The sequence below is a fragment of the Coptis chinensis genome, chromosome 1 (genome assembly GCF_015680905.1).
Source record: "Coptis chinensis isolate HL-2020 chromosome 1, ASM1568090v1, whole genome shotgun sequence".
Lineage (NCBI taxonomy): Eukaryota > Viridiplantae > Streptophyta > Magnoliopsida > Ranunculales > Ranunculaceae > Coptis > Coptis chinensis.
Window position 1 is genome coordinate 36,588,879 of NC_141456.1, and position 20,525 is coordinate 36,609,403.

Genomic DNA, 20,525 nt, shown 5'->3' on the forward strand with positions numbered 1-20,525 from the left:
TGAAAACCAAGCATATTAATAATATGCATGAGACTCAGATAAATCTACTAAGCTTTTACTCACCATATGAACCAGTGTAATCTGGTAATATAATGATCAAAAGTTGGAGATGCCCCTGCTGACATGAACTTGCAATTTTTACAACTGATTGGGTGTGAGCCTAAATCAGAGTCTTTTCAATATGATCAGCAGACCGTGTGAAGAGCAATGGGAGCAAAGGTTTTGGGTTGATACTCTGACAAGACGATCAAAAGAGTTAATGTAATTTATACACATGAATAATTGTACGTACAAATATTGGAAAAGAAAGCTATACCATTCCTTTACTGTTACACATGGAAACAAGATCAATGAAGAAACGCCCAGCACAATCTTGGTTCAAGTGTGAAAAGTTGATACACATCCAATGATGTATAGTACCTCCATTAACCATTTTCTGCAAATAAGAAGATCAAATATCAAACAGGATACAAATAAGTACATGGACACTAGAAGAGCTAAAAAGAGTTGATTTCAACTAGCCAAAAACACCAACATCAATAATGCCCTCTTGCCCTACGAGGTGTATAACCCACCAACCTTATAAATGAAAATATAGCTATGTAAAGCAAGCAACGAAAAGCAATAGTTAGATAACAAAAGCAATATCAAGTAGGCAGTTGCTAGTATGATTGCAATGTAAGAAACTACCCAAACAAAAACACGTGCTGGAAGAATGTAAGAAACTTGTTAATCAAAGCATAATCAAAAGCCTTACGTTTGAATGTAAGAAACTTGCTAGTCAAAACAGAATAAAAAACATGTGCTGGAAGAATGTTTGAAGTTTGTACACTAACCAAAACAGAATCAAAAGCCTTAAGTTCTATTTGTGCGCCCTCTTTGCGTCCTTGAACAGCTGCATGCCTATCTTGGATTTCAAGAGCCATCTGTGTTAAAATAGCTTGTAGCTTTGTTCCCACTCCTAAGATTGCCTGCAAGCAGTTCAGGGGTGAGATTGAACTTCAACACTAGTTAGGAAAGCTACTACCATAATACATAAAATTTCTTACAAGTAGAGGAAACACGGCTATCCACAACAACGCCGCCATCCCGAAATAACAATATGATCCAATGAAAAGACTGCATCTTAAATTGAATTTGAATTGAGAATATAAATAACCAGAAAAATGTTTGATTAAAGACGTGAGCTCACCAAAGAACACATTCAAAGCAAAAATACCACAACCGAAGGCCATAGCAAAGGACTATTGACATCATGGAGCGATTCTTAAATTAAAATGCATAATTAGAAATTCATTATCAAAACCAACACAACTAGAAAAGTTTCGATAGAACCACAACCAAGAATGTCATACCTAATTCCAACAACTATCTTGAAATCATCTTCTAATGACCTTTTGATATATTTTTGAAAGTTGAACTTACTTCCAGGGGGTAAATGAACCTATAAGAATAAAAAGTTAGCACAATACAAAACAAAAATGAAGGAATCTGACGATTTGTTGTAGACAAAAACTCACACTAATGAATCCATGACGATAACCGTAGTCGGGACTTGCGTCTGATCTGAAAAAACAAAATTGCCGAAAAGAAGGCACCACGAAAAAGTCACAGAAAAAGTCAGCCAATTTCATAGCTAAAACTAGTAGTAGTCTAAAACTTGGTCAATGTATTTGACGGAATGAAAAATGGGGACCAAAACTTGGGCGAGTGGGTGCGAGATAACATAAATAACTTTTATGATCCTGTGCTCAAAAATTTTGCCGCTTTTTGTAAAACTTTCTTTAGACAAAGCTTTCTTATCTTCTCAATCCTAAAGTTCCTTCCTATTCAGGTAAAATCCATCACTGCCTAACAGTGAATGTTCTGGATAGTGCAACGAACTAGTTCCATTTTATCAATTCTCTCTTCTCTTGTAGTCGGGTAAAATCCCTCACTGCCCAACAGTGAGTGTTCCGGTTATTTTCTCAGACAAGTTGGCATCTTTTGGTTTTCCTTGCTTTCAGGTAAAATCCACCACTAAGGTATAGTGGGTGTTCTGATTAGCTTCAGGAATCGGTCTAATCCTGTTTTAGCTCATGATTTCTTCCTCATTCGGGTAAAATCCTTTGCTGCTGACAGCTAAAGTTCTGGAAAGGAAGGGTCAGTCATGGACATCTATGAGCTTGAGAACCCCTATAAGGTGTCCAATGAAAAGCTACAACCACCACTGCAATCCATCAACAACGTGGTTCGAGCTAAAGATTCAGTTCAGAAAGAAACACAGAGGATTTCCTATGCGGATGCGACAAAGCAACACTCTAGGGCGCCAGTGGAATTTCAGGAATACTGGGAGCCCGAATCCCTCATGTCAATTGCACGTGGAGTGGGTTATCCAATGCAAATAGACGAGAAAACTCTCAATCGAGAGTATGGATACTACGCTAACATCTTAGTGGATGTGGATCTGTCAGAGCCTATCCCGGATCAAATCTACGTCAAAGCTAAGAATTTCAACTTCTGGCAAACAGTAGAGGTTGGAAAACTACCAAAAATGTGCACGCATTGTAAAATTGTTGGTCACTTGGTCACAGAGTGCAGGAAGCTGAGAAGGGATATGCAGCACAACAAAGATAAGGATAGGACAAACAAGGATAAAGAGGTGGTGGTGGACGCCACACCCCTCCCGGAAAATGGTGGAGAAAATTTTCAAAGGAGGAAAGGGCGGAAATGAAACTCAGGGGAGAGCAGCAAGCAAGGGGAGACTTTCTGGAGACCAAAAGCCTCGGAGAATCATAGAGGGGTTGATGTCCAGAACAGGTTTGATGGCCTAGGAGAAGTGGAAGAGGTTCATGTTATAGAGGATCAGGAACATATGGTCTCTGACCAGGCAGCAAAGTTTCCTACAAGTTCCGCATCTGATCTTGGATTTTCTCAGCATGAGCAAGAAGCTTCTGGTCATGAGCAACACGCTGAGACTCGGGGTACTCAGGGTGTTCAAGTAGATTATGGATATGTGCAGCAATATGATAGAGAATGGGAATACTCTCCTACAAATCAAGTTCTGGGGAAAGATGGTCTGGGTTCCGGAGATGAGGCCTGTGTCTCTAGGCAGACTCGTGAGGTCTGTGACTCTAGGCAGACTCGTGAGGTCTGTGACACTGGGCAGAATCGTGAGGTCTGTGGCTCTAGGCAGACTCGAGAGGTTGGTGCCCCTAGGCAGACTCGAGAGGAGGAAGTGATCCATCAATCTGACAGAGTAGCAGCAGCAGAACCATCACCTCATTTGAGAGAGGAATACTCTCCTACAGATCAAGTTTTGGGGAAAGCATGTCTGGGTTCCGGAGATGAGGCCTGTGTCTCTAGGCAGACTCGGAGATGAGGCCTGTATCAGCCACATTATTTGGTTCAGCTGGTACAAGAGAAAGGATCAAAATTCAAGATGAGTTCAACTCGGTTTCAGCTCAGCTGAGTGACTCATTAGTCAAGTTTCACCCAGGCCTGAATTAGCGAGCAATAAACTCAGTCAAGTCGTTATTTAACAATCACTGCAGTAGCATTGTTCTTGTCAAATGGAAAGCCAGTATTATATTACTAAATTGGTCGTAGTTTAACAAAGAGTTTTTTTCTTTTTTTTTTTGCTCAAGTGAGAAAATAATGTTACTTATTCATGGGAGCTAAATGGCAAATTGTATAAAATAAAGAAAAGGTTGCATATAATAAGAGCATGGAAAGAATCAAGAAGATGCTCACAAGTAAAGATCATGAGGGAAAGACAATAGATAGTAAAAAGGCAAGCAAAAGTATATAATGTCATGGTGATGATTTCGAGGTGGGTTTTTTTGTCTTAGCATGTTGTTACCATTGTTTTCACACTGTTGTTCTTTCCGTTCATGAACTCGTTCAAGTGTTGAAGGATACGAGGTTTTTCTTTCACATTGATGGTGATGCTGAAAAACTTTTCAATGGGCAACCTTTAACAAGGCCTAACAACTCATCATACATTGGCAGAAAGACTTGAGTGATTCTTGAACTCTGTGTTATGTAAACTTCTGGGGACCGATAGCGATTACTGACCCATCCTAAGGCACCTCAGACTCACTTAGAAGCTCAATTTGGTACCCTTTTCCAAATGCATTCACCACATTAGTTTCCATCATCTGAAAATTTACACAATCTCAAATTCTTAACACCCAAACACTATATTGTCAAACTTATAACATGAAAGAAAACACTGACCTGAAATAAGAGATGGGTCTCTGAGTTTTTTACCAACAGAAGAAGAAGCATAAGAAGAAGAATATGAAGCAACTTGCTGAACAAGAAAAACAAAAGCAAAACCACCTTCACCAAGTTGTCTTAATATTCTATAACGATTCTCATTTATCCAAACATCTTCACCACCATTTACTGCATCATATAATGCATTTAAACCAGAAAATGAACAGCCCATCTTCTTTGTTTTTAGCTCTCACCTCATTTTTCAACTTGTTCAGAGTTGAGAGTACTTTGGTAGTTGTAATTCTAGTTAGCAAGTCTACTTCATGACCAGAGTGTACTTTTGATTTGTGCCTTACGCGTGGTAGTTTAATAAGTGTTTTGTGAATCTCTAGGACTTTTTAGTTGATTAAAATTGATGGATCAGGAAACAAAATGGTCAAGCAATATGATCCTACATATATATAGGCATGCTGTGAACGTTTGAGGGTATAAATAGGTGGTAAACACCAAGAAAATGCACATATCTAAAAGCATGCTCTACATATGAAATATAGGATAACATAGAGATATAGGCTTAACAAGAACTACAGTGAAAACTAAAAAAGGCATAAAGTGAGAGGAGTTTAAAGATTGAGAAGATTATGCTAGTGATACATATTCATAGTTACTAAGGAGAGACTTCTCTTGCTCCAATGCTCGGCTCATTTCACTGAATAACACCACTACATTAGCTACCAACCCAAGCCCCCCAAGGGAACGTATACAACAACTCTTAAAAATTGACACTAGTTTCAGCATCAGAAGGCCTTGATTTGAAAAATCCACCACCACCTACATAGCAATTCATCTCTCTCAACTTCAAGACCAAAAACAGTAAAATCCCACATCCGAAACCCAAAGCCACACTAGACCCAGTTAAAGACACTGCAGCACAAACCGACATTACAAAAGACTTTTCTTTACTGTTCATATCTCTTGCAGCCATAGCTAATTCAATCCCAGAAAATAACATAAGCACTCCCAAAATCCCAATAGGAAACTGACTCAATATCCTCACAAATGAATTCCCAAAAACCAGTCCCAAAACCAACTTCATGACCCCTAAAAAGAGTACTGATGCCCCACTCCTTCCACCAACATAAAACAATCAGAAATTCATGATTCCTATTCACCTTTACTTCACACCTCAATTCACTATTGATGTCTCCTTAGCCTCATCGACATAATAATTGTGATGAACTTAACTACATGAAATCTATATGCAAATACAAGTGAATTCAAAGGAAAATTACATTCAAGTATACAAGACAGAGGGAGAAATCAGCTTCTTACACATCAATTAAGCCAGGCATGATGGCAGCATCTCCATAATTAACCACATGTAGGCACCAACTCTGAGATAGTGTCTACTCTAAACGCTTCAGAAACTCCAAGAATTGGATCTGGAGGGGCCATTGATACACCCTTAAAGCAAGAAACATTTACTGCTACAGTCATAGTTATCCTGCCAAGAAACATTAATAAAGGAATGGAGATTACGAAGATGAAAGGCAGAAAAGGTGAGACGGGGGAATCGATAAAATTGAAACTGATTCTCTTTTGATCCAAATCAGCGGGTTTTATCGTTGAGAATCCAGCAAAAGTATCTAAGCAGACAAAAACCAAAAATGAGAAACAAAAAATGAAAACGAAAACACTACAAAAGGTGTGGGAATGAGGAAATGGAAATTCAATATTACTTACTCTGTGGGTACAAATTAACAATCAAACTTATCTTATGTTGGTCCGCCTTTATATTTCCTTCTAGAAGTAACCTCATTGTTTCCAAAGCCTCTTCACTCGACTAAAAACAAAAAAAAAAAAAAAATTAACAACCAAAGTAAGACAATACACATACAAATAGAGAAACTAAAACATACAAGAAATCTTTGCCTTTCATCATCCTGACCTGCAATAGCAAAAAAGTCAATCTTAAATCTTTAGGCGTAATGAAGAGAGGTAAAACCACCATAAAAACCATAAACATTACCTCAGTGACTTCTCCTACTGACTCACAGAAGCCCTTCAGATCCTTCTTAGAAGCATCATGCGGAATACCACCAACATACACCTCATAACCATACAATCAAATTTCAAAAATGCATCCACCAGAAGGGAAAAAAACATAGGCAACACATATATGATGAATATCAGGGGGAAAGGATGATAGTATTCACTTACATGTGTAACTCCACCTTCTTGTCCATGCAAAACATATAAAAGCTCCATATTGCCCTAAGAAACAGGATGGAGTAAAATATGAGTTTCTCGCCATGAATAGAAACAAGCAGAAATCGTAGAAGAAAGAAAAAGAATTACTTACATCTATAATAGCACCAGCAGCTTCAGTTAACGTAGGTGAATCCAGCAAAACAAAACATCTGCCATCCTTCTCCCTCCTCCTTCATCTGGGCTTGGGACCAGCAATGCAAACTTATCTTAAGTTTGCACAGGTGGAGTTACCAAGGGGGTTGGTAGAACACAACTCAATTATTGCTTTCCTAAGAACCATATTACATAGTGATAAAAAATATACATCACAACCACGAAACCCAAAAGGAAATAACAAAATGCCAATAGTTTACTTAGTACTTGGCACTGGTAAAAGCCAATAAAAACATTTAAGTAAATGAGCAGTGTTTCAAGAAGGTGACCCAATGATTACAACATTAGCAGTTCTTTGGGCCAGATAACACTCCCTTGAGCGACCTCGCCAAGTTTTGATCTCCAATCATCATGAGGCAATGGTAGTACAGCACCTCCGTCATAAACCACGTTCACATGAACTTTGAAGTTCCCCTCTTCCAATCTCCTATTACCAAACTCGGTACTAGGATCAATATCTTGCACGATACCTCTTGCCACGACTCTAAGTGGCCAACCACCACGCAGATCACATTCTTTACCAATATATTCATTGACAACCTACAAATTTAAATTGTGTTATCAGTCTTTCCTTATAAGAGATGTTTTTTCAAAAAATAACTCGAATAATTACCGGGGAAACGTGACTAGAACGTGGCGATTCAACATCTGCCATAGGCATTCTTCCTTGGCTCATAAATTCTCTCAACAAAGTTGAATTCTCCAACACTGTATTCTGAAGCACATCTACCCTCTTCACAAGGTCCGTGTTCATCTCTTTCAAAGCTAAATTTTGTTGCGCCACAACTTTCATCTTCTTCACCGATGTTTTGCAGACCCCTTCACCCAAGCCTCGAAAACAACCCCTACTATCCGCCCAAGAACACAGACTTAATGGACAATCGATTTAATACCCTTAAAATCATGTCGAACAACAATTAATTACAATAACTATGATTCAATATGAGACCTTTGTGAAGGCATCATTCACTGACGTCTCTCGTGACTCCGGGTGCAAAGCAGTGTAGTCATTAAGCTTTTCCTAGTAAATCAGATAAACAAAAATATCTCAAATTACTATCTTAAAAATAATTTAGTATCTCAATTCTTATTAAGTCAGTACACTAACAACTAGCTCCGGGTCTTGGTGTTCCCCATTCTTTCTTTTATGATTGTGCATATATTGGTCCAATCTAGTGATAGATGACACAGGGACCCCTTTCTCCTTTGCCATTTCAACTTTAGCTACACCGCAGTGCAGATTTCCTCCCAAGACACGAAGAGTTTTTTTTGTTGCTTACGATTTTACGTGTTCCTCAAACTAGAAGCACGCACATGTTAAAGTTAGTAATAGTGCACTTTAATTTATATCAAAACACATATACCTAATCACCATGAAAGAAAACAGAAAATCCATTAACCTTGAATTTCTCGGAATTGCAATTATCCACAAATTGTCGCCAATCTTGCAGAGGAATTCCTTGTTTGGAATGTTCCCTCACAAAGGAAGGAGGTTGATCTTTGACGTATTTTTTGAATAACTCATGCTTGTACTCCTTCCACGCTTTCTGGAATTTGCTTATTGTCCAATCCGTGTCAATAGTATCGATGTTTTCAAACACATACATTCTTCCTAAAGTTTTAATAGCTTTGGGTATGATGCTCTCATGCGAACGAACTGGTTTTCAGCTATCATAGCGAATTGGGATGTCACGGCGAGCAATGTGACCAAGCTTGGTGATGAAATGGTCAACCTCTTCTTTGGGCTCATCTGGTTGACCCCATTCATTAAGCTTAATGATTACCTTCTCATAGCCTTCGGGCAGCTCCTCCAAAACACCTATCGAAGGACCTCTTGTTTCCTTATAAGAGGAAGTTGATGCACCAGAAATGTGTGTCTCACCTGCATATATCAACCAAATTTGTTAGTAAGATCAAAACAATGGTACGGAAAACTGAAAACTAAAAGTCATCTCCATTACCTAAGTCATCACCAAGGCTGTCACTTAGTGAATGTGAGCTGTTATGTGTTTGTCCCTCGTCCATGTGCAAAGAGCTGTAATACAATACATCAAGTATGCATGTCCATGGTGCAAAGATCAAGATCAATTAATTTTTTATTTAAATTTCTATTTAACTAGCAAGAGAAAGCATTCCATAAAAGGCCTATTATGCACACATGAAAAATACAGCCGGAAAAGAAAAAGATTCAAGTACGACATACCCTGCTTCAAACAAAAGTTGCACTTAATCAAAGAACTACCAAAATTTTAATACCACAAAACTCACACCACTAAGTCAATACAAAATATAAATGGACTATGTTCTAGATCTCTTTCTTTTTCTGCTACTCTCAACAACTTCAAACATGTCGTCTGGGTCATTGAATATCAGTTCATCCACCATAGAAATGTCGAGGTTGTTAGGCCCTATATCCTGAATCATTCACCAATCTTTCCTCCTCGAGAGACACGGTCCACCTTCATCAAAATACACTTTTCTTGGAACCTCCAACACTACATGCCATTCAAGATTCTTGGGATCTTGGGAATAGAAAACCTGAGTAGCCTTCTCTGCAAGAATAAATGGTTCATCACATATATGGTCCTAAATCGAAGTTGATTGGATAAGTTGACCAACCTCAACTTTGCTTCCTCATCCACTTTCACACCAAGTTGTGTGCACTTAGCCCAATCACACTTGAACAAAACAGTCTTATAGTCTTCACGATAATTTAGTTGAACAATGTTTGTTAGAACGCCATAGTAATCTGCATCTTCATCAATTGAATTTTTATCCTTAGAACTAGAACGGAAAGTTGTAGGGCAACTTATGGTAACACCGCTGTTTTGGTTCCTTTTATTTTTCTGATAGTCTTTGGTGATGAAGAGAAACCTATTGACACAATACTTATGGTACTTTGTAGCAAAGCATGTAGGTCCCCTAACTAAATCCTTGAAGTGATCATCGATGGATTCGAGGAACTCCTCGCTGTTTTGTCAACCATGTGATGAAATCATCGTAACACAATGCCACCCTAGTGTGCCCAAATCCTCCTCCTTGCACTTGTTCTATTGTCCTCAATGAAGCTAGTGTACTTCCTAAATGATTTTTGAAGTAATAAAGTCAGTTAGGATTATGTATATAATTTAGATTGTGTTAAGTTTCTAACAACTTTAATACGACGTGATATACTTACATGTGCCATCTGTCATAACTGGGATGACTTCTTAATACCCATTGGCGTGCTTGTTCATACTCCACACCTTCCAATAAATACTTTGCACTTAGGCCAAGTGGCCCACCCTCATTGGCGGTGTGGTTGTCGCCTACACTATCCAAAAAAATCGGTAAAAACATCGGGTTCATTTTCAGCCATCCTATCAAGTTTATCTAAAAGACCACCTCCTCCTTTATATCCAAAGACATTACATTAGTGTCTCCTCCTTCAAGTAACGCTCTGCAATACACCCTTCCGGTGGCTTTTTGTTGGTAACATAATCCTTGAAATATTTCATGTACCTTAAAAAGTATTTTAGAAGCAATAGAATCTTAAAAATGAGAGAAAATAAATAAATAAAATAAGTAACAAAAATCAGGCTACGTACCTTTCAAAACAATACATCCACCTAAAGAAAACAGGCCCGCAAAGGCGAGCCTCAGCTCATGAGCTAAGTGAATAGGAAGATGCATCATAGTAACAAACAATGATGGTGGGCAGATTCTCTCCAAATACAAGACAATGCCTTGACCATACCCCTTTCCAATGTACATCAAGTGTTTCAATCTCTACTTTCTTCGAACACAAAGCACTAAAGAAAGTACAAATGGTAGTAATAATTGTTCGAGCTTCTTTTCTGTTGCCATCTCTATAAGCATGTTGTATTAATACCGGCAACAAATGTTGCATTAGAATATGATAGTCATGTGACTTCATTTGTCTCAAATCCATTGAATCTCCTTTGACAATATTAGACCAGTTACCACTAAACCCAATAGGTACACTAAGATTGCGCAAGGTTTGGATGAACAACTTCTTCTCCTCTTTTCGAAGCCAAAAGATACCTTGAGGCATAACCTGTTTCCCGCCAAGCTTAGTCACCCAATATTTCTTCTTTCTCTTCATGCTTTAAATCTTTATGCATTGACATCATCTTTAGTTTTCCCTTTCATTATTCAACATCAAAGCAAGAAGAATTTCACATACATTTTTTTTCAATATGCATGACATCAAGGTTATGACGAACGAGAATGTGTTTCCAATACTTGAGCTTAAAGAAGATAGATCGCTTTGAAAACCACAAATTTCCTTTATTCCCTTCCTTATTCTTGCCGAAGCTTCCCAAATTGATGATTTTTCAAACTCTTAGTCATTCTCTTTAACTTCAACTCCAAATCAACCTTATTGGTTGCTCACCTTCTTCCTTTGTCTTATCATAGGTGCTTTCTCTTGTATCATTTCTAGCCTCGGATCTCAATGGAAGCCACCGCCTACTTCTCATATACACATGCTTACTTCCATGGTGAAGTCTTATAGAAGCAGTTTTCGGACCACAAGGAGGGCAAGCAAATTTTCCCTTAGTTCTCGCGAGCGGAGATATTCCCATAATTTGGAAAATCATGGATTGTCCACAATAAAATGGCACGCGATATGGAACTCTTCACCTTTAAATGCATCTTTAACCATCACCCCATCACGCCACAATTCTTGGAGTTATTTAACCAACGGCTGCAAATAAACGCCAATATCATTACCTGGTTGCTTTGGACCCTCAATGAGAGTTGAAAGCATAGTGAATTGAGACTTCATGCATAGCCAAGGCGGAGGTTATAGTTCACAAGCATAACAGGCCATGAACTGTGGTTAAGCTCCAAAGTTGCCATAAGGAGTAAAACCATCGCTGGCTAGTCCCAAGCTTAACATTCCGTGGCTCTAGAGAAGTCCGGATATTTTAAATTGACTTGCTTCCACACTGCCGAGTCAACAGGATGCCTCATCGTGCCAGGCTTTGATTCTCCAATAGAATGCCACCGCATCTCCTTTGCCACCCAAGGCACACTATACAATCGCTTCAACCTTTCCGTAAGTGGAAAGTATCGCAAGACCTTAGCAGGCACCCTAGTTCACTTCCTCAAATCCTCAATGGTTGGAGTTTTGTATCTAGAAACTCCACAAGTAGGACAGGTAACCTTAAATTCATTCTTTTCCCAATACAAGATGCGCATATTTTCTACATGCATCAATCTTCTTGCATTTCAGTTTCAAGTATTTAATCATCTTATCTGCCCTGTAGTTATTCTCTGGTATCTTGTTACCAGCAGTAACACCATGCGGAGTAGTTGAAGCAATACGGTAAAACTCTTATCACTCCACCCATTTGTGTACTTCAGGTTAAGGAGTTTCACGACAAATCTAAGAACACCGGGTCACATCCGTGATATAATGCAGTCATTGCTTCACGCAAGTTAAGCGTTAAAAGCAACACCGTCTACGACTTCTCCCCCCTCTGTACAACCTCCTGGATCATCTCCAAGAAAAGTGTCCAAGTTGTCAAGACTAAACTCTTGAGCAATGGTGTGGAAAGCAAAGATTCATGTCAACCACATGCACGCTCTCTTGAAATCCCAGCCTCCTTTCATTGTGTTGTTCTTCCACTTCTTTCTCACCGTGCAAGAACCACATTTTATATGTCTTGTCAAACCCATAGCTAAAACAGTGTAGGGCAACATTATCGTGACTCATTGCTGTGCCTTGGTTTCGACACTTTCGACAAGAACATGGTATGACATTCTTGTTAACGTGGTGTTCCAAGGCAAAGGTTACAAACTCTGTAACACCTCTTATAAAACGGGGATGCCGGAAATCGTCTAGATCAATCCAACTCTTATCTATCAAGCATGTTGACTCCATGATGTACTTCTAAGAGATAAGAAAGAATAAATGAAACTCAGAACTAGAAAAATAGCTAAATAGTTATGTAGAGGCATACACTAACTAGGCCAAGGAGTTACAATGCTAACTCTAAGCATACAAGACGACTTCAAGCTAACTCTACGCATACACTAACCTAATATTCATTACCAAAGTTAGATGAAACTAGAGTCGAACACATATATTCATGCATCTTATATAATCAGCAATACATACACAAACATATTGGTGTTGTAATAAGAAAGACATCAATCCTACAATGCTAGCAAGACATTTCTATTTGAAAAATCAGTTCGTTTTTCAAAAAGTAAAAAAGGTATAATAGTTGAACTTAGTTAACTAGATTGCTCTCAAACTACCTTAGAATTTTTTTTACAGAACCAAACACAATGTGGCAATTTTATTTTGATACATCATCCTCATTTGACTAACACATTTGATTAAAGCATTACTCAAATAATAATAAAATGAGTTGCTTTAAAACCAAATCAAAGTCAAGAGCCTTTGATTTGAAGGTATGATACTAGTATGCTACATATGATACTAGTCTCCATACACCTCTTCCGTTCAATATTTTTTTGGCATTGAAGGTATATAATACTAGTCTACTACAATTGTAAAGCTATATAAACACGACATTTCTAATTCCACAAAATGCATTACCACTAGTATAAAGCCCGCTTAACTATCGTGTTTCATCAAACAATGTCGATAAAAAATGTGGAATATGGGGAACTGAAAAATAGAATATGGGGAAAAATAAAAATGCATTCTTACAGTTGGTTATATATAAAATGGAGCTTTCAGATTAAGATATAAGAGACAAAAAAAAAAAAGATAGCCAAGATTACATATATATAGAATACTAAATTTTCACCCCGACACTAAAATATAGAATACACACTTACGAAAGCAAAGAAAAACAACCAAGGAACTCTGCTTGTCATCCAAAGCAATTTAAACAAGAAGATCAGACATTATGTAAGAAGCCCTTTGTCGAACCACACAAATCAAATTGGGCAAACTTACCAGAAATTATGGCGGCGTAATATGGTCTTTAGACGAATATTCTCAGAGCTGAAATTAATCAAACACAAGTTTTAATAAAACAGCTAGAAAAGAAATCATGTTACACTTATCGAACACAAGTTTTAAATAAATAACTTAAGTTTCCATCTTTTAAAAGCCGGTGTTCAAACGAGTGGTAGTGGAAGTGGAGGAGGAGATGTATGGTGGCAGAGAGATGAGGTGGTGGCTTTGTAGTGAAGGAAAGTGAAGATTTTTAAGGATTAAACATGCAAAACTACCCTCCACCTTCTCTCCATCAAGGTGCACGATGACAACATCACCACCACAAGCCAACTATGACGTCGGCACTACTACAACATGATGGACCCGGTGATGAGTTTCATGAACAAAAGATTAAGGGCAATCAAAAAAGTACAACAAAATACTCCAAAATCGAAGAAGCTTCTTCACAAGGCAAACCAAATTCTCAAATTTTGGTAATAAGCGAAAAATTTAGCAACCCAAATCGGGGGAATATAAGTGGCTTAATAGATTACGATGTTGTTGGACGCTTTGTCCGCCTGACAAGTCTGTAATGCAAACACCCTTCCATATGTATGGTGTTACATATCACTCCAACAATTAGAAGATTTTTTTATATCTTTGAACCGCCGCGTATTGAACAGAAATTCCAATATTACGTTCATCACTTTTACAATTAAACATTAAGAGCTGAAATCAGAAAGAACCCAAGACTTAAAAAGTACTTAAAACAAAGATTAAGTAACAACTAGTTGAATTTTTACCCTCATTTAGTCCTGAATCAACTAAAATAACCTTAGCAAAGATCTAATATAATATTGGAATATGTACGCCTCCGTCCACTGGAAATGGGACTCCTTCTTCATACAATCCGTCAATCCGGCCTTCCCTGACTTAAATTTATAAGATTGAGATAGAAATTGGCCAAACCGTGAAAACTCCTAACTTCCGTAGTGACCCCCATGCAACAGTGCGTTAGGTTCATTTTGGTTGGGAGTGAAGTGCCAACTGACTATGTTGAGCATTTCCTCTAGCCGCAAGTAAGAGGGAAGGACAAAAATGGTTTTCGATTTGAGGGGATGACTAGAAAGATATACCCCACTCAATTCTTGGAAATTCAGGGAGGAAAAGGCACGCAAGAGTCATGGCAGTGCTGCAGACAGACTGCACACTCGTAGAATCACTTGCATAGTAAAGATATTATTCTTTTTTTTTTTTTGATAAAAAAGATCTTGTTCTTAAGTTCTTTCACCAAAGAAATTAAGAGAAACGTACTTTTTTGTATTTGGTTTTCTACTTCTACTATGTTGACTAGAACTCATTGAAATTAACTAAATATTCAAACATTGAAATTACCTGTTCAGGTTGAGAACGAAGTGACTGTGGTGCCAATGAAATTCAAGAGTTTCACGAGGTAATGGTGTAATCAGCATGGCTATTGCAGAAGGCGAATAGTAGAAGAAGGAGAAGCTGAAAAGTCGGAAGTTTTAGAGTCGGCTTAATTATTTTAATTTTAGGGTGGTTTAATTTTTCATGAAATTTTGGGCGTGGGAAGTGAAATCTTTGCCGCCTGATAATTGAATAGATATGCCGACGGTTAAGTAGTACTGCCATGTTTCGGTGTCCGTTGGAAACAAACAATGGTTAAAGCCCGTTGAACTAGCCGATAGCTAAAAACTCTCGTGCAACCGTCGGACAAAATAAAACAATCGGGGACGGATGGCCAACTAATACCCGACGGATAAAAGGCGTTGGTAACTTCCTATGGTTATAAACCGTCGGGTAATCTTTCTGGAGTCTGTCGGGTAAAGTCGTTTTTTTGGTAGTGAAAGCTAAGTGTCTGAAGGGTGAGCATGAGAAGAAAGAAATTCAAAAGATTTCTTATGCATCCACAGTGGGCAGTTTGATGTATGTAATGATGTGTACAAGACCAGATATTGTTTTCATCGTTGGTGTTGTAAGTCGATTTGTGTCAAATCTAAGTAAATAGCATTGTGAAGGTGTTAAGTAGATATTGAGATATCTCAAGGGCACTTCCATGGCATGTTTGCGTTTTGGTGGGAGTAAGACCTTACTTGAAGGCTTCATAGATGCAGACATGGCAGGTGATATTGACTCAATGAAGTCCACTTTCGGTTATATGTTTACATTTGCAGGGGGAGCAGTTTTATGGCAATCAAAGTTACAAAAGTGTGTTGCCATGTCCACTACAGAAGCCGGGTATATTGCAGCCATTGAGTGTTAGAAAGAGATGTTATGGATGAAGATATTCTTCAATGAACTAGGGCTAAAGCATAAATAGTTTGTGGTATTATGCGATAGTCAGAGCACCATCCATTTGAGCAAGAATCCAAATTTTCATTTTATATCCAAACACATATATATACGTTATCATTGGATTAGAGAAGTTCTCAAAGAGAAGCGATTATGCATTGAGAATATTCATACCGACAAGAATGGGTCAGATACGAGGTTTTGCTGAAATGCAAGTGTGATGTTTGTTGTGCTACTGCCGGATTAGTAACACACTCCTCTTTTTGATTTGGGAATGTGTGGAGGTATCCCCAATCATGGCTCGGGAGGGGGAGATTGTTGGGTGGACCCTCACTATGTGAAGATTGGGTAAGAACTGTTTGGGAACATCATAGGGGCGCATGCCCTTGGATATGCCTTGTGTGAAGGGTGCACACCCTCATGAGGTGAGTACGCCAATAAATGAGTATTGATAGGAGGATCACTATAAAGGCGGACGCCCTCGAACATGTCTTGTGAGAGGGGTGTGCCCCATGGCTTTGCACATGTAAAATTCTGATTTTTCGCAGATAAATCGAGATGAATCGAATTTTCGTTTTACATCGAAATTTCAAGATATTATATAAAAGAAGTTAGGGTTTTGACTCATAACATATAAGAGAGAAAAACCAAGTTTGAGAGCAACCAATATTGAGAAAAAACCCTTGCAAAGAGAAAAAAAACTTGTAAAGATATTAGTGAAGAGAGATCTAGTAAGTTTTGAGATACTTGAGAGGAATTATTATAATTTTCCTTCTCACTTTTATAAAAAAAATTCTTTTGTGAAAGTAAGCATCTTAGTCGAACCACGATATATCTTGTGTTTTATTGTGTTATGTTTTTAATTACTTTACATTATTATTGTTTATTTGTGAAAGTTAATTTCATAGTTTAGGTTTGTGATTGTTGATTGTAGTGAAAGTTTAGATGTTAATTGGAGTTTAAAGTGTTTATACACAAACTATCTTAGCAGGGATCGATTAGTATCGATTTTCTAGCCCTACACAAATTTCGTCTGAAATTATTATGTTGATACACAAATTTCGTCTGAAATTATTATGTTGATTGAGGAGATATCAGCTATGTTCTATTAGGAAATTGAGGAACAAATATTTTAATCTCTCTATGGACAAACATATTTTAATCGACCCGAGGCTGGAAAGGCCAATGGAGTATGGAGAAAAGGATGAATTCACTGTAAATGCCGATGACCAGTGTTTTACACTTTTACCTTCCATACTAATGATTGAACCTTAGAATTGGGTCCTAAATAGAAGAATAGCCCAGAGAAGGCACCCACGCTCCGAACCATGCACCTTTAAATGTAGATCCCCTAGCTCAATTTTATGCATCCTTTTTAAAAAAAACAGTAGGAATATTAATTTGTTCTCATGAAACTCTTTCGATAGTTCTTCACTTACGGCTTACCAGTTACCACCGAAATGAAATTTCTAGAAAAATAGTAAATAATAGAGAAAAATGAAAATTGGACATTTGTACTCTTTATCAGAATTCAGAAATGGAAGAAAGCTTAAAGCTGAGTTAGCTACAGATCCAAAATAAAAGTCAACCATCTATGCGTGCACGAGCAAGCATCAGCAAATAAAGGAACCATGCATGCATGCATGAGTGTTAGCTAAAGCTATACATAAAAAGTTTAGCACTTTATAAAAGCTGATCAGCTAAGGTTAGTGGGTGACATATAAGCACACGTGGCGCATGATTAAACTGATGGTAAATTATTGCAGGCAAGATCTTCGCCATGAATCCATTTGAAAGCAATGTGTCTTCACTCCTTACCATATAAGACGACATGGAATAAGTGTTTTTTCGATCCTCTTCATTAACTTCAAAGTTCAAACTAATGACAATGTCATACATAGTTACCTAATTATACGTTTATACCATTAACAGGATCCCAAGCCCACAATCTTAATCCAAAATGCAAAAGATATATTATTGTTCAATCTATTATATTACTATACTAACGAAATTTAGTATGATGATAATAGCTTGTAATTAAGTTGAATTAGGTAGGTTGATTGAAACGACATATAGATCCTATTGTATTCTACATGACCCGAATGATGCATTGCATCAATTATAACCTCGATTTAAAGTTCCAATATATAATACATATATGCTTAACATAATCCACAAGAAAACAACTGTCTACTAAACTGTTTGCTAAAAAACCTGTCTGCTAAACTGTTTGGACATTTTTAATTCCTTGAAATTTTTTTTGATGTAATTAATAAGTTTACAAATAAATTTGGATTTGGGTTAACTAGTATTACTCCCCTAAGATGGGAAATTAGGAGACTGTTAATTTGTATTCACACGGTCAATTTGGATTTGACTGTTAATTTTCAAATCAAGAAGAAAATGTTCAATTTTACTTAGGTGGGAGCAGTTGTGTTATTTTCAGTTATTTGACCTAAAAATTAACAGTTAAACCAATCAAATCAAGTTGACCGTGTGTTTGGAGGGAGGAGACCCTAATTTCCCATTTAGTTGGAGGAAAATCATAATTGGATCATATAGTGGGGGTAATACTAGTTAACCCAAATTCTTTTCACGTAAGCATTTCAAAGCATACTTCAATGAATCAAAATTTGGAATTGAAATTTATTTGTGTTGGATACGAATATTTGAAAATTTAACATAGTTCATTAATCAAATTTATTTTGATTTGCAGTAAATTAAATGGTTCGAAGTTTGAATTTTGCAAAGTGTAGTTGCTAGCTAGCTTAGCATGGTAAATGCTATGCTTGGGCGTGCTATGAAATGTAATGTCTGATGATACATTGATACCTTTCTTTCCTCCCAGATAATCAGATGTGTTACATTGCTCAAAAGCAGTAAATAACTAGTTATCCAGTACCATGCATAATGTCATTGGAGAGATCGAGTACAGGAGAAGGAGTACGTATGTACCAAATATATGGTCAGATATGAAAAAGAAGAGGATGACAGGTCATTGGTCTGGCGTGATATTTTTATTGAGTTAAAAAGGTCATTATGCACTAGTAAGTAGGCTGTAAGATTAGAGTTAGTGTTCTTAAGGTATTGGTGAAAGTAGGTCTATATTTGGTAGCCTTTTGTTGGGAAGATATTCATTTAGGCTGAAAGGGTATAGTATATGAGGGGACAAAAGAATCAGGAGTGTTCTGAGAAGATCACTGTTAGTCCTTAAGCTAGAGGGACATATATTGACAAAAAGGTAAGATTGCTTTCATACTTGGACTTTCTCTGTTCATGCATGCCTTTCATTATTTGCTGGAAGGTAATTAATTAAAGCTGGTAAAAAGAAATAATATCATCAGAAAGGGATGTCTGTGTGTCTTAATTCATTTTTCTCTCTATCATCCATTTTTTGTGGTCTAATATTAAATCAAATTGAGGGACTTAGGTGAGGATTTGTCGTGCACAGTTAAATACCCACGGCATTTGATCTTCAGCTTGATGCTTTTAAGGCATGGACCGCAGAATATCCTGCTCTTTGTCTGCCATGCATGCATGCCACGCACCTTCTGACCTTCATCACGTACTTCATAATTCTCATGTTCCATGAAGGAATGGGTCCATATCATTTTCTGCTAAGAGTATGTATGGGAAATCAGAGTAAAATTAACAATAATTTCTGTGATCGTAGTTCCAAACCTCCAACTGTGAAGTGGCAAATATTTCGAAGGGCCTCAATAGTCAATTTATCCTCTTATACTATAGAAATTTCAGGTAATCGTAATCCCAAGACATAACAAAAACACAAAATGGACCCTAACAAAATACCAGTGTGAATCCAACTACTGGTCAGGGGCTATTTTCCTTTGCAAAATTATAGTATTATACAGTTGAGTGAACCTCATGGGGAGTTAGCAAATCTCGAGTTTCCGTGCTTATTTTCTAAATATTAGATGTGCCATTCTACTTAAGAGTTCAATTAACATTGAACATAGTTTGACCAATGCTAAATTGTATCTTGGCAGGGTGACAGGGTCCAGTGCGAGCACCAAAACATCGAAATAAATTCCAGTGCCGAGCTTTAGCAAAAAATTTGATTTATTGCTGATACTTTTTTTTTTTAACTTTTTATTCTTTACCACATGTCCATATTTACTTACACTATCTCTTTTAATTTCTCTCCATCCGTATAGTATGTTTTATTTTTACCGTAGTTATGTGTTTTTTGTTGTTGTTTTTTTTAGTCACCACGACTTGATCCCAGGACCAACTTACTGAAAATCCACCACATCCACTACTAACGGACCATAATAATGTTGATGTCTTGTGTATAGTTCTCTTCTAACCTCCAATGGACTTGTTCTTTCAAGTTTTAACCATGGTCTCTAATCTTGGGACTAATAAACATGTAGGAAAATTTCCTTTGCAATGTCATCACAGGATAAGGTAGTTCAAAAATGTTATGAAACAAAGACAAACACTAAACGACTAAAATCTACCTATATTTTCATTTTCAAACCTCAGGCAAACCTTTATAGCGCAAGAAAATGTCAAGTTAAATGCTTTTTAAGTCCGACAAGCCTTTTGATACTCGTCTCATCACCAAGATTTACTATCCCAGTTTCCAAGTTCCAACATTTCAAGGGACTCTTCTGCAAAAGGTGTGTTGATCGACATAGCAGTT

At 37.4% G+C, this 20,525-nt stretch overlaps 1 protein-coding gene across 1 annotated transcript; it reads right to left on the bottom strand.

Annotated features, from left to right (window-relative positions):
* Nucleotides 1-67: 67 nt before the first annotated feature.
* LOC147523784 (protein argonaute MEL1-like) lies at nucleotides 68-15,234 on the bottom strand. Its single transcript, XM_086599619.1, has 6 exons — nucleotides 14,942-15,234; nucleotides 5,533-6,043; nucleotides 4,219-4,294; nucleotides 4,071-4,139; nucleotides 317-436; nucleotides 68-235 (listed from the first exon to the last, which is right to left on the bottom strand). Exons 2-6 carry the CDS (start codon nucleotides 5,550-5,552, stop codon nucleotides 161-163), a joined length of 360 nt encoding a protein of 119 aa, XP_086455745.1. The 5' UTR covers nucleotides 5,553-6,043; nucleotides 14,942-15,234; the 3' UTR covers nucleotides 68-160.
* Nucleotides 15,235-20,525: the final 5,291 nt, after the last annotated feature.

Excerpts from the sequence above, each read along its gene's own strand:
- LOC147523784 (XM_086599619.1), bottom strand. The coding sequence starts at position 5,552 with ATGCCTGGCTTAATTGATGT. Across the intron at positions 4,295-5,532 it reads ATGCCTGGCTTAATTGATGT|CAAGTTGCTTCATATTCTTC; the intron begins GTAAGAAGCTGA and ends TTTCTTGTTCAG. Across the intron at positions 437-4,070 it reads AGCTTCTAAGTGAGTCTGAG|AAAATGGTTAATGGAGGTAC; the intron begins GTGCCTTAGGAT and ends TCTTATTTGCAG.